Source organism: Nyctibius grandis, chromosome 12 (genome assembly GCF_013368605.1).
Source record: "Nyctibius grandis isolate bNycGra1 chromosome 12, bNycGra1.pri, whole genome shotgun sequence".
NCBI classification, from domain to species: Eukaryota; Metazoa; Chordata; class Aves; order Nyctibiiformes; family Nyctibiidae; genus Nyctibius; species Nyctibius grandis.
The window spans coordinates 9,224,730-9,237,228 of record NC_090669.1 but is presented as its reverse complement, the minus strand read 5'-3'; the positions used below and the strand labels follow the sequence as shown (position 1 = coordinate 9,237,228).

The following is a 12,499-nucleotide window of genomic DNA, read 5'->3' as shown; positions in this document are numbered from 1 at the left end:
ATAATGAAACGTAGTCCCCTTTACTGCAATCTCATTAGACTTCAGTCTAATTGTATTTGCTGAAGAGTGGCCTTAGCCACTCCTTAACACAAAAGATGCGATACAGAGAACATCACTTGCATGCACTTATATTGCTACTTCACGTCACCTCTGCCTGTCTTTTTATGAATCTCTTTCACCAATAACCATACCAAATATTTTCCTTAATATATAGCTTAATACCTTTACATTTTGCACTTCCCATGCTAACCTTCCCATTACAATTAATTTCCTAGATAAATGAGTTGAATTTTTAAGTTTACCCCAAACTCTTGCACATTTTCCTTTTGCGATCCCTTCTATATCTGTTCCAGTACTTCTTGCATCATCAGCCTGTCACTTCATCTATTAGACTAAATGCAACTTAAATTCTACAGACACTACAAAAATACAAACCAAAGTTTTTAAGTACAGCACAGAATTCCCTAACACAGATAATAATAAATATCAAAGTGCACTAAACAAAGGAGACTAACTGTTCCCAGAAACAATTATCCTATTTCTCATGTCAAGTAACAGGTTTTTCATTTTCTCAGCTCTCATGGAATGTCTACTTCCCCTATAAAACAACTACTTCCCCTATAAAATAACTTTAAAAATTAGATGCAGAGTGTCATAGAATGTTTAAAGATAAACATGGAAATGATAGAAGGTTCGTATGTTTACACAGTTCCAGTTAAACATGAGTCTTATGCCTCGTTAATAAGAACAGGAGTGGATGAACAATGAACAAGTTATTGAAATTCATGATAATAAACAAACCCTTAGCTTACCCGCCTATCAATATCTGTGGCTTACTTGAATCACTTGTGACACCAAAGACATCAGGAATCAAGTCTCCATTAAAGCTGAAAATGCAAAACAACTTTGGTATCACCTTAGACATTACAGGAGTCGAAATTAACTTTTCTTCACTCAACCTGTGTTTGGCTAGCGTTTTCCCACCAAGCAATGAAGAATTTTCAGCTGTGTAGTCTTTTCTGAATTTTGGCTCTTGTCTAAGCTGCTAATAGTAGTATGCTTCTTTCAATATTTTACACTATGCCATGCATTTGATTTTCCAGCTATATTTCCCCCCTCTCTCTTTTCTTCAGCATTTCACACACAGAGAAGTGCACAGTGAAAGGGATATTCGCTCAGTCTGATAAGCCAGTAAGGTTTTTGTTTTACAAAATTCACCAAAAAATGAGTGGCTCTTTTTCTGCATAAAGCAGACTCCTGAAATTAAAAAAATTAAAAGCTTATTTAGTTATTATTGCCAGGATAATATAATACACAAGATTTGTAAAGATGGCTTATGTTTCATCATCTTTTGTTAGACCAGTTGACATTACACAAACCACCCTGTTCTTAAAAGATAAAGAGCATGTGTTTCAAATTTCAGCATCAAAATATATTTAAGTTGCTCTTAGCCACCATTATAAATGTTGTTTTCTAAAAAAAGTAGGTCATACTTACTCCATTACTAGAGGCTCATCATGAAAAGTTTTATTTAACATAGTTTTATGGTTAAGATCTGAAAACAGAAAATATTCATTTGATTCAGTTACCAATATGTTATGACATTTACACTTTTAACTTAGACATAATTCTTCTATTAATTTACAACCATCAATTTTATGATAAAAGAAATCAGCCACCACTGTGCATAAACAACTAAATGGCTTCGTGAACTTATGCAGGAAAGGTGAATTACAGTTAAAATGCTGAAGCTTCTTCTCTCTCCGCTAGATTCTTCAACAAATTATTCTGAATAGATCTTAGTGAAACCTATTTCTGTGTATGACTGCTGTCACACAGACACACGAAATCTGAAATAGTTGGGATGAAGACAGTCTAAACATTTAACATTGTACATAAGACCTCTGTTTAATGTTTTGTCACTGTAAAAAACATAATAATATAATATAAACTGAGTGTTTGAAATAAAGATTAGAGGTAGACTGCCTAAATGGGAAGTGAGGATTTTAAGTCCTAATCAGGTGTTCTCCTCTCAGACTTCATTTCACTTGTAATCCAAACTCCTTGCCAGTCATCCCCTTTTCCTTCATCCCTCCATAATGCTTGTCTTCTTTCCAGTTTCCACATTTTATATGACAGTACCCTCCTACTGACCTGCCACACTTCCATTACTCAAGTAGGCACCACATACCTTCCCAGCAGCCTCACTACATACCAAGCATTGCCTGAATTTTTAACACCTGACTCCTTTTCTAAGCCACATATGCTCATTTGTGCCTCTCCCAATATTTGTTTATTCAGAAGCAAGACAGCATAAGTTAATCCAAAGCATTCATGTTCTTCCCAGTACTACAGACACCTCCTATTCTCTCAATACTTGATCCAGTGCACTGTCCCAGGTTGCTTGTTTCACCTCTGATTAAAGCCAGAAGCAATGGTATCTAAGGCCATCACTTGCCTCACCTGTAACTATTTTATAACACAGTTGTTTATAATACTGATTATTCTTCAGTAGTTTTTCTGGACTTAAGAGTATCTTCTTTTGCTTTTCTGTCCTCTTTCAAACCTTAAACTCTTCCCAAAACCCTTTCCTAGCGAAGTCAACAGAAAACAGAAGAGACTTCAAGAGTTCGTATAGTCCATGACTCAACCCTAAGGCAGAATCAGCTATACCTAGAACACTGCTAAAGGATTTTTGAAAACTTGATTCTAAAGTTCTCGAGAAATTCCAATGATAGAGACCCCAGAAACCTCTCTCCCAAAACCTACTTCAGTCTGTCACTGTCTTTAAAGAATTTAGTTGAACAGAAATAAGAGTGTTATATTACTATTGGTAAGTTTAGGTATGATATTTTGAAAGTTTATGCACTAAACTTCACACGAGATTCTCAATGCATTTTAAATACAGGATAAATCTTTTGAGATAATCTTTGTGAAGCTGATATGCATAATGGGGAAGCCATGAGAAGTAGATCTTCAGTTAGCAGGTTAGCAAACTGTAATATTGTTTGGTTATGCCTGTTACATGATATAAAGCAAGAGTTTTAGCTTTGTTCTCTTTCATTAATTATTGAATACAGTTTAACAGCAAGATAGTGTATGGGTATGAAGCTGAATAGCTGCTAATCCCTATTTTAGTTGTAAAAACAATCACTACACTGTCAAATGAGTTATAACTTTTTGACGATACTCTGAATTATTAAAAAGTCTAACAATCTTATTAATAAGCAGTCTCAGAAACTCACCTAATGTTTGGTTGTGCCCCCAGAAAATAAACACTGAAAGTTCATCTCTGCCGTGATTTTGTGCCCGAGTAGTCAGGAGGACATCCATTTGTGAATCACCATCATAATCTCCGGGAACTACACTGGTTATCGTAACACTGAGGGATCTAGAATTAAAAACAAACAAAAAATGCCACATGCAAATAATTGTAGAAATGTATGCATGAAAATTGAAAGTATTTGTGTGTTCAAAGGCTTGCCTTTTCGTCCCAGTTATTGTTAGTTGGTCCAATACAATATTTTCCTTCAACAACCTGGCTTTTTTAAAAGTCCTTATCTATTGCAAAAGTAACTTTAAATCAAGCATTCTGCAGTCTCTCTTCCTCCAAGGAAGGAGGACGTTTTTAACTCTCAACTTCAGCTAACAGGCATTTTTCAGCCATATCCTGTTTGTTAATGCTATCTAGACTTCATTAAATCCCTTCATTTGTTGTGGAACCAGTCCTCAAAAAATGTGTTTCAGAGAGCAGGATCTTTTGGTTACATTCCAAGAGCAAGACCATAAAGCAACAGGTGCAGTTTAAGCAGCAGAAGTCAGACAGATAGCTAAATCTTTTTAAAGACGACGTCATCTCCTCCCATCTTCTGCCACATCTTACCGCTCCTCCCTACATTTGTCTGTTCTGTCTATCTTTTTTTACTTGGTTACTGTCCTGGTTTTGCAGGGATAAAATCTATAGAATCAATTTTCTGTGACATTTTGTTTCAGTTTGTGGCCAGCTGTGGTATGGTGATCAAGGCCATTAGCAGTGAAAGCCAGGGCAGCTGCCCCAAGCTGGCCCACAGGTGTATTCTGTAACATTAATGTCATGTTCACTATAAATGGGAAGGCTGCTGGGGATGGGGGGGCTTTTTACTCTGCTCTCCTCTCTTTTCTCCTCCTCTCAATGGTTACTATCCCTAGCGGGACTTGCCACCACTCTATGAGCTAAGTAAAATTTTGTGTCTTTTATATTAGTATTGATATTGGTTTCCTTATTTTACTAAATCTGTTTAAATTTCAACCCACAAGTCTCCCTCCTTTTCCCAATTTCCTTTCTCAGCTGGGGAGGGGTCTTGGGTGATAGAACAACTGGTTATTGTTTACCCCTGGATGTAGGCTAAACATAGACAGTTACCTACTCAGAGACTCTGCTTTACACACATGTGGATCATTCTGATAATAATTAAAAGCAGATAATTTCTAAGGCACTAAACAAATTAGCTTCTTCCAAGATAGGAGGGAATAAGGAAAAATACAAATATATAGTATGACAGAAGACGAAGCTGAGCTATAACAGCAATTTGACTTTTAATAGACATAATACTATGAGCAAGCATTACTCATAAGCAATAACATACCCTGTTATACCATTATGATTAAAACTATACATATATATGTACGTAAACACACAGCTTGTTTTACATTTATTAAAAATTGATGCTTTTTTTAAAGCCACATTTAAACTTTAGAAAGGAACACACCTCTACATGGAAATACCAGAACATCATTCTCCATATCTCTTTCTAAAGCAGATGATATCAGCTAGATTCCATTAGTAAGTATAGCAACTAGAAGAATTTACCTAAAAACATGGTTTGGGACAGAGACTAATACTACCTGCCAAAAAGACTTAACCTATGATATGGATGATAGTTCGCTTTGCGAGGAAATATAAAGTCCTGACAAACCAAGTCAACTGCAAAAATATTCCAAGATATGGGTATTTTTTTAATACTAATTAGAGGACAAAAAGCAAAGAAATAGAAATTTCATAAGGAGGTGGGAAGTCACACCTATTAGTTAACAATATGAATGACAAAACTCATCTCCACAAATTCTGTCATCTGACTCACAAAATCCAAACAAATCAAAACATAAATATATCAGGAAACTAGTCAAAGAACTGGAGCTCTAAGGGCAAGCTGAACAACATAGTCAAACAGATAACAACAGCACAGACAATTCTAGTCATGTTCCCACTGACTGCAGAGATGTACTTTCAAGAAAAACAGCCACTTACATTGTTTCACCATCGAACATCAATACTTACTTCATTGGTAACTTAACACGAGGCTTAAAGTAGGGTTCCTTTTGGTCAGCCAAAAAGATAATCAACTCATTTCCTGCAAAAGCAAATAATACTATGAATAATAGATGTATATAAATGTATATAAATGGTTTATATACAAAATCAACATTTAAAAAGCTGCACCACAGATAGTCATTCCCCACAGTAGCACAAACTTTGAAAGACTTCTGTACAACTACTTCCTCCTCGTTCAAAAGGATGCAAAAGGAGCACTTCTTCAATACCTGTGTATCGCTTAAAATAAAACTTCCTATAACAAGTTAAGAAACATTACATGTGGAAAAGTGGTAGGCATCAGTTCCATGCAAATAATTAAAGCTTAAAAGTTAACTCCAATGAATTCTTTTAATACTGTCTCTGACATAGCAGGACCTGATACTGCTCTCCCAGGCTGGCTGGCAAAAGCACTTCAAGTGAAAACTCACAGAAGTAACCTGGTTCCCTGCAGCATTTCCTCATTTAGAGGCAATGATACAAGCCACTATCATTTAATTATTTCAGGAAGATCTAAATTAGAGCCTGTACTTCATGTTGCACAAATAATTGAAATTCAAAAAAAAAAAGTTTTAACCTGAACAATCAAATCTAGTCAGTAAACCACAATACACACACACTTACTTCTGAAAGTAAAATAACTGTTCACAGCTAAAGAAAAAAAATAGTTTTTTTTTTTTACTCATCCTTTGTTTTGTTTGTTTTCTGCATTCTCCAAGAAACTCCCCTGTAGCATCCCAAACCGCAAGAACTAGGTTACCTAATCAAAAATAATTCTATGGCTCCAAACCCAAGCTACTATAGCATATTTCAGCAGCATCAATCTGTGGCATATTTCACAGCTGTGAAATAGAAGAATACAAGCTTCCTGTCTATGAAAAAAAAGATAACTGCCATAAATGTATTTGCCAAGGAGAATATGCCAGCAAATGAGTAAATGAAAACAAACCCTTTAAAAATGCAGAGGTGCAACTAGTGCAGTCCCATCTGGCATGCTAATAAAGCCTGGGTTGCACTACACATTCACAGATGATTGAAGAAGTTGGCACACAGTAAGGTGAAGAAGCCTGCTGGCTGATTAAGCTTTTGATAATAAAGCTGTGGGTTGCCTGCTACAACTTGTAATTCCGATTTCACACTATAGACTTTCACCTGCCTTTTTACCATCTATATGGTAAAGTAATGATGATGATGAAGCAGCAAATGTGTTTTTACACATACCAGGTTCCAAGTCAATTATACCACTCAGAAATGAGATTTTATGGTCACTAAAGATAGATTTATGAAAATTTCAGCTCAGTGCTCATCAACAGTCAAAACAAACTGACTACTGGAAATTATTAGATGAACAGAAATCAAAACCACTATGCCACTACATCAATCCACAGTGCATGTGTCCTAGATGCTATTTGCAGTTCTTGTCCTCTCATCTCAAAAAGAATGCAGAAGAAAGGAAAAAAATACATAAGAGGGTGAAAAAAGGGAATCATTTCCACGTAAGCAACAAATACGTAGCAGTCTTCAGTCTGAACATCTGAGTAAGGATACCACAGAAGTTTTCAAAATTCACGAGTGAAATGTAGAAGGTGAACAGGGGAATGACTACTCACTGCCCTGTACTTTAGAAGGGGCATCAAACACAACTAGAAGGTGGTACGTTAAACAGGCAAACAGCATGAGCTTCCCCCCTTACCCTGTTTTGTACATAGATGACAAAACAGGTAAGTGTATGCACAATTCTATTTACTCATGTATTTTAGTGTCAGAAATTGACTGAACCCAGGGTCCACTGGTAATTTTGAATTGTTCTTGCAATAAGATGCTTTTGGATCTAGCTTACCTCTTACATTTAGCTAGTTTACTCTCTCTTACAAAACTCTGAGTACAAACCAATTTTTCTTTCATATATCTGAGCATACGAAACATTACTCTCATTCAAATAAAGTAATTCACGATCAGAACAGTAGCATAAATCTAGCACAAGGCCCAAGACATCATCCCAGTTTCCTTATTAAGAGCCAGGATTATTAGGACTGGCTTCTCTACCAGATCACTGTTCCTCAAAGTCTAGTACTATCTCCAATGCTCACTTCTTCAGCACTAGTTAGAACTGGCTACTGTTTATTCTACTGATTAGAATGCTACTATTTAGAATTGGCCATTACTTTTTATTTAGAAGGTGTACTGTAAGTTTTTCAAGCTACTTTTTTTCAAGACAAATTATAAAAAATAATGTTTTCAAATATGTTATTTCTGGCCGATTTTTACATGGAGCATCAAGTTGGAAAACTATAGCAAGTGCTGTTGTGCAGAAGCAAAGAAGAAACCAAAAGTTTCATTTCTAAAACTTTTAACTATTCACATTTTTATATGCATTCATCTGAAAGATAAGAAAGTAAAAATTAAAACTCTTATCACTGAGGTTCATTTTAGATCTAATCTTTCAGGGCATTTTTTCAGTACATGTGCCAGCAGAGCATCTTCAAGAACCATTCTCTCTGGAGGACAAAGTGTTTAGATTATTTCACAACCATAAATTCAACTTTAAAGAAAAACATTTCTCGCCCTATATGAACCCATACTTTAGTGTAAGTTGCAAATATCTTTTTCCATACAGGAAACACCTCAGGAGCCATGCAAATGTCCATTTTAGTCTTGATAACAAAGTTATTGTTGGCTACGCTCGCCCTCAGCAATACTGCACACAGACGCGAACGCTGAACGCTGCACTTTGGAAGAGAAGGCAAAGCACAGGCAGCCGGTAATTCACCGAACGGAGGTGTCTCGAGTGGAAGGGACCCATTAGGACCACCGAGTCCCGTTCCCTGCTCCCCACAGGATAACTCCCATCGGGAACGTCTTTCCCGAGAAAGCACCTCTCAAACAAGCAGCCGGTGCCTCTTCAAGCGCACACTCCAAGAAAGGCCGCCAAGGCAGAACGGCACCTGGGAGGCCCGCGCAGGTGTCACGACGGCAGCTCTCCGCCTGCCCCGGTCCCCCCGGGAGCCTCGAAACGTGACCGGGAACACGCCTCAGCCACAGGCGCTTCTGACACCGGCAGAGAAAATCCCCACAGCGCTCCTCGGGGACTCCTGCACCAGCGCCCAGCCGGCTGCGCTCCCACCGACACCGGTACCGACGGCGGCCCCGCTCACGCCCAGCGCACTCACCGCCTCGCAGCACAAACAGGTCCGTCTGCTTGTCCGAGTTGAAGTCTCCGAAGGCTGCCAGCATCCCGTAGGCCTCCGGCCCGAAGAGCTGGGCGGTGACGTTCTGCAGGGCCCCGCCGGGCGCGGCCAGGGCCAGCAGCAGGCACAGCCCAAGCCAGCGGCGGCAGCCCCCCATCCTGCAGCGGCGCAGCCCGGCCCCCACCCGCATCACTTACGGCAGCGCAGGGGTGCGCCCGGTACGACGCCGGCTCACTTCCGGGACCGGCCCGGAGGCTTTACGACACCGTCGTGACGGGCTGCGCGAGTCCTTTTACGGCTGGCGCGGGTAACCAGGCGGAGGTCGCTGCCCGGCTCGCTGGATGCGGTGGCGGTGAGGCGAGGGCGGCCGTGCTGGGCAGAGCGGGGTGACGGGAGCGGCGAGGCCTTATCGGGATGGCGGCGGCAGCGGCCCCTGCGGCGGCCCACATGGCTGATGTGAGCTGGAAGATGCTGGAGCTGCGAGCTCGCACTAAGCGTTCAGGTCTGACCTCTTGGCTTGCCCGAGAGGAGCCCTGCGGCTCCCTCTCCTCGCCAGCGCCTCTCCCCTTCTCCACTAACCGCCCGTTCCCGCTCTTCTCTCTTCCGTTTGCCCCGCCGCCCTCCCCCGGCTCTTGGCCGACGCCGTCCCTGTGGCTGTTTTCGCCCCCTCTCCGTAGCTTGGCCTGTCCCTCAGCGCCGGCCCGGCCCGGCCCGGCCGCTCGCGCACCTGTCGCGGGTTGGCGCTGCCCGGCGGCCGCTTCCCGCTCCCCGCGCGTCGCCGGGCGGCGGGGGCGGCCCTCACCGTCTCACGGTGACGGCGAGGGGCCGCCTGGTTCCCCGCTGGTGCGGGAGCCTGGCGGGGTGCTCTGGCGCGGGTGTCGGTGGCGAGGCAGAGTTTGGGGTGATTTACAGGTGTCGTTTGGCAGCACGGTTGTAAGGGGAGCCGCTCGTGGCGTGCAGTTTTATAAAGCTGCCGAACAGATGAAGTATTTTGAAGTTGCAGGCGCTTACACAAAAGTACCAGCTGTTGCCAGGTTTCCCTTGGATAAAGATAACTTTTTTTAACATGAGAATTTCTTGTTCTGAACTTGGACTGTGTGGCAGCTACATTCTGGCCTAAATGAAAGGATGATGTTTACCGAGTTGGCCTAAATTTCCAAAGTTCAAAAAACCCGATTTTTGAATTATGTTTTAAAATAAAATACAGTCTTAGTAGGGCTTTAATTTTTGAGGTTCTAATGGAAACAGTTTTCCAAATGATCCCTGTGTTGTTTATTTATATGTTGTATGTGCTTGTAAAACTCAATCGTTATTTCCTTATTTGCATATTTGATTGGTTGTATTGTGGTAATGACTGATCAGACAGTGTAAAAAAACAGGGCTTTATGAGGGCTCTCATAAAGAGAATTGATTGATTAGAGACTGGTCTGATGCATATGGCATTAAAAATTCTGCTTATATATAGTATTAACTTGCAAAATACCGTGATTAAGACTGAAAAGTAAATGAGTTGTTACTTTGTGGCCAATTATGATTACATGGTACTGTTATCTGAAAATTGATTTACAAACGTAGCCATAGAGCTCTACAAAATAAAGTCTGGAACCTGCATGTTTGGAGCCTGTGACTCCTGAGTCACAAGGCAGCATGCTAACTTTGGGATTCCCGTGCAGATTCAGGCCCTGCGACTCCAGAAGGCATTTGGATGATTTTAAATGCTGGAGTTTTGCTTAACTGTTGCTGCCTTCTACTTTTTTGTTAAATGTAAAAGAAAATGTCCTCTGTGACAATGACATTATTATTGTAGTTCACTTCCTTCTTTTCCTGTTCATAGAGATTTTGTCATTTATGTAGTAACTGAAGACATTTATTTACTCAAGAAATAAAGATTATTTTAGTTGAAATACTTTTCTGATAAAAGAGTTGATTTAAAAATCAAATTTTATATATAATCTTTCAGGTAACATTTGTATCTAAAAATTAAAATTGTGTTTCTCAAATTTACTCCTGCATCTTTGTAAGTATGTTGAAATTTGTATGACTTCAGAGCTTTTATACTTCCTTTCTGGCACTGTCAGAAAGAGACATGGTTGATATAGTCACTGAAGGTGGCTGAAACTCCCCCATACTGTTCCGAATTGGCTGAGGTCTATGCTCGAGAATCCCAGTTTACACACAGTACTGTTTGTTGTGGTTTTTTTTTTAGTGTGATGCTTGGAGTAAGATATAGTAAACATGGAGTATAGACACATGTGCGTGAAATGCATGAGTGATTCATGTTTTATAGCCAACAGCAAAGTATCATTTAAGACCCTATCCTGTAGGAGGTAATCCATATCTTCATGTTTATGTATATTAAATTATGAATTACGTTTTTGCCAGTAAACCCAAATTTTATTGAGAATTTTTTATTTCCCTTCCTTGAGCAATTAACAGGAACAGATTATGAAGATATTCAGTGGTTGGCCAGTCTGCAACCCCTGAAATTTCGGTTACTTTAAAAAACAAACTTCTTTTAAATATTTGGAAAAACTTATCATCATAGTTAAAAACAGTATTTTCTTATTTTACATTCTAAACTGGAAGATATTCTACTTCAAATAACTGAGATACCCAGTACCATAAGCAATACATATGACTGCAAGGAACATCCTAGTGTAAATTCCACATAGGATAAAAGCAGCACTATGCATAAGCAGAATTTTAGCTCCTTGTGCTTACTATTACTTAATACTGTTATATGCACTTGTTAAATCAGTATTTTTATTTTATCTTGAAATATATCAAAGAGATTTTATTCAGCACCTTTTGATGTTAGTAGCAAATTTCCTATTGAAACAAAGCTACTGTCTAATGTGCAAAAGATGGACTTAGACTATATCATTTTCCTCAGATAAGTTTTATGGAAGTAAAAGCAAGATAAAACCAATTTTTAGAGTAGAAGAGGGAAACATAAAATGTTATGAAACTTTACTACGCTTTGTGCTGTGCACTCTGTCATGTTAATAACGCCACTAACATTGCTTTCACTTAATTTAATGCTGGTTGCCTTTAACATTTACTAAACAATTTTGAAAATTACTGTAGCTTAGCCTGAGACGTTTGTGATTAGCTGCATCAATTTGAAATGGCCAATTTGGATGATGACAGAACCTCCTCTGCGCATGCTTTTTTAAAATTTGGTAAGTGTGCAGTTCTGTGTTTTGTTTTTGTTTGTGGCTATTTCACTCAAAAAATAATTGTGTGTTTTGTGTTTCATGCAGTGTTTTGTGCTAGCAGTTATTTAGCACTGTACAATAAGACTTAAAAATTTGAGCTCTTTCAGTGAAAATTTCTGAAAATTGGAATCTACTTGGATTGAAATCTACTGTTCAGATCTTCCTATTTTGTTTGCATTTTGTGTTCTTCTAAGTATCTCTCAGTAACAATCTCTGAACTGAAATTTCTCTTTTAAGATGATGGTCATGTGAAAGGTGCACTAAGAATGGTGTTTAGAATTAACTCCTAAAAAAAACCCGACGTGACTGGTTTAGAGAAAAGAAGTAAAATTTCCCTTATGTCAGTCATAGTTCCAAAGCTTGACTTCTGGAAATTAAGTGGAAGCAAAATAAAACGTCCTAGCACAGCTTCTCTTTAGGTACAACAGAAGCTAGAATATATAAAGTTGGCAAGATAGTCACTGATGTAGATCAATGTATTTTTAAGAGAGTTTGATTAAAACAAATGCATCCGTACATGAAGCTAGCTGATCTGGGGAAAACTGTATAGGACTCTCGTTTAGTCTGTGTTGAAACACAGAAGCAGAACAAGTGCTAGTGAGAGTAACCAGGTAAGGGGATTTCAGCTGTCTCTTGCCACAACTAAGTCACTTGAACTACCCTGCCTTGCCTGTGGCATTTCTGTTTTGCCTCTCTTTATGTCAAAGGACATGTGAAGTGTTGACATTGTGATAAAAAAAATG

At 39.3% G+C, this 12,499-nt stretch overlaps 2 protein-coding genes across 3 annotated transcripts in view; one reads left to right on the top strand and one right to left on the bottom strand.

Annotated features, from left to right (window-relative positions):
• Positions 1–9,238, bottom strand: part of ITFG1 (integrin alpha FG-GAP repeat containing 1) — an 86,243-nt gene extending 77,005 nt beyond the window's left edge. The window contains exons 1-5 of one of the 2 annotated variants that reach the window (XM_068411559.1): positions 8,521–9,238; positions 5,318–5,390; positions 3,246–3,391; positions 1,498–1,555; positions 813–887 (exon numbers count right to left, since the gene is read on the bottom strand). In XM_068411559.1, the coding sequence (XP_068267660.1) occupies positions 813–887; positions 1,498–1,555; positions 3,246–3,391; positions 5,318–5,390; positions 8,521–8,728 (560 nt within the window). In that variant the 5' untranslated portion in view covers positions 8,729–9,238. The remainder of the gene's footprint in view (positions 1–812; positions 888–1,497; positions 1,556–3,245; positions 3,392–5,317; positions 5,391–8,520) is intronic. The other variant, XM_068411560.1, reaches the window with a different exon arrangement.
• PHKB (phosphorylase kinase regulatory subunit beta) overlaps positions 8,825–12,499 on the top strand; it is an 80,088-nt gene continuing 76,413 nt past the window's right edge. The window contains exon 1 of the mRNA XM_068411558.1: positions 8,825–9,040. Within this exon, the coding sequence (XP_068267659.1) occupies positions 8,953–9,040 (88 nt within the window). The 5' untranslated portion in view covers positions 8,825–8,952. The remainder of the gene's footprint in view (positions 9,041–12,499) is intronic.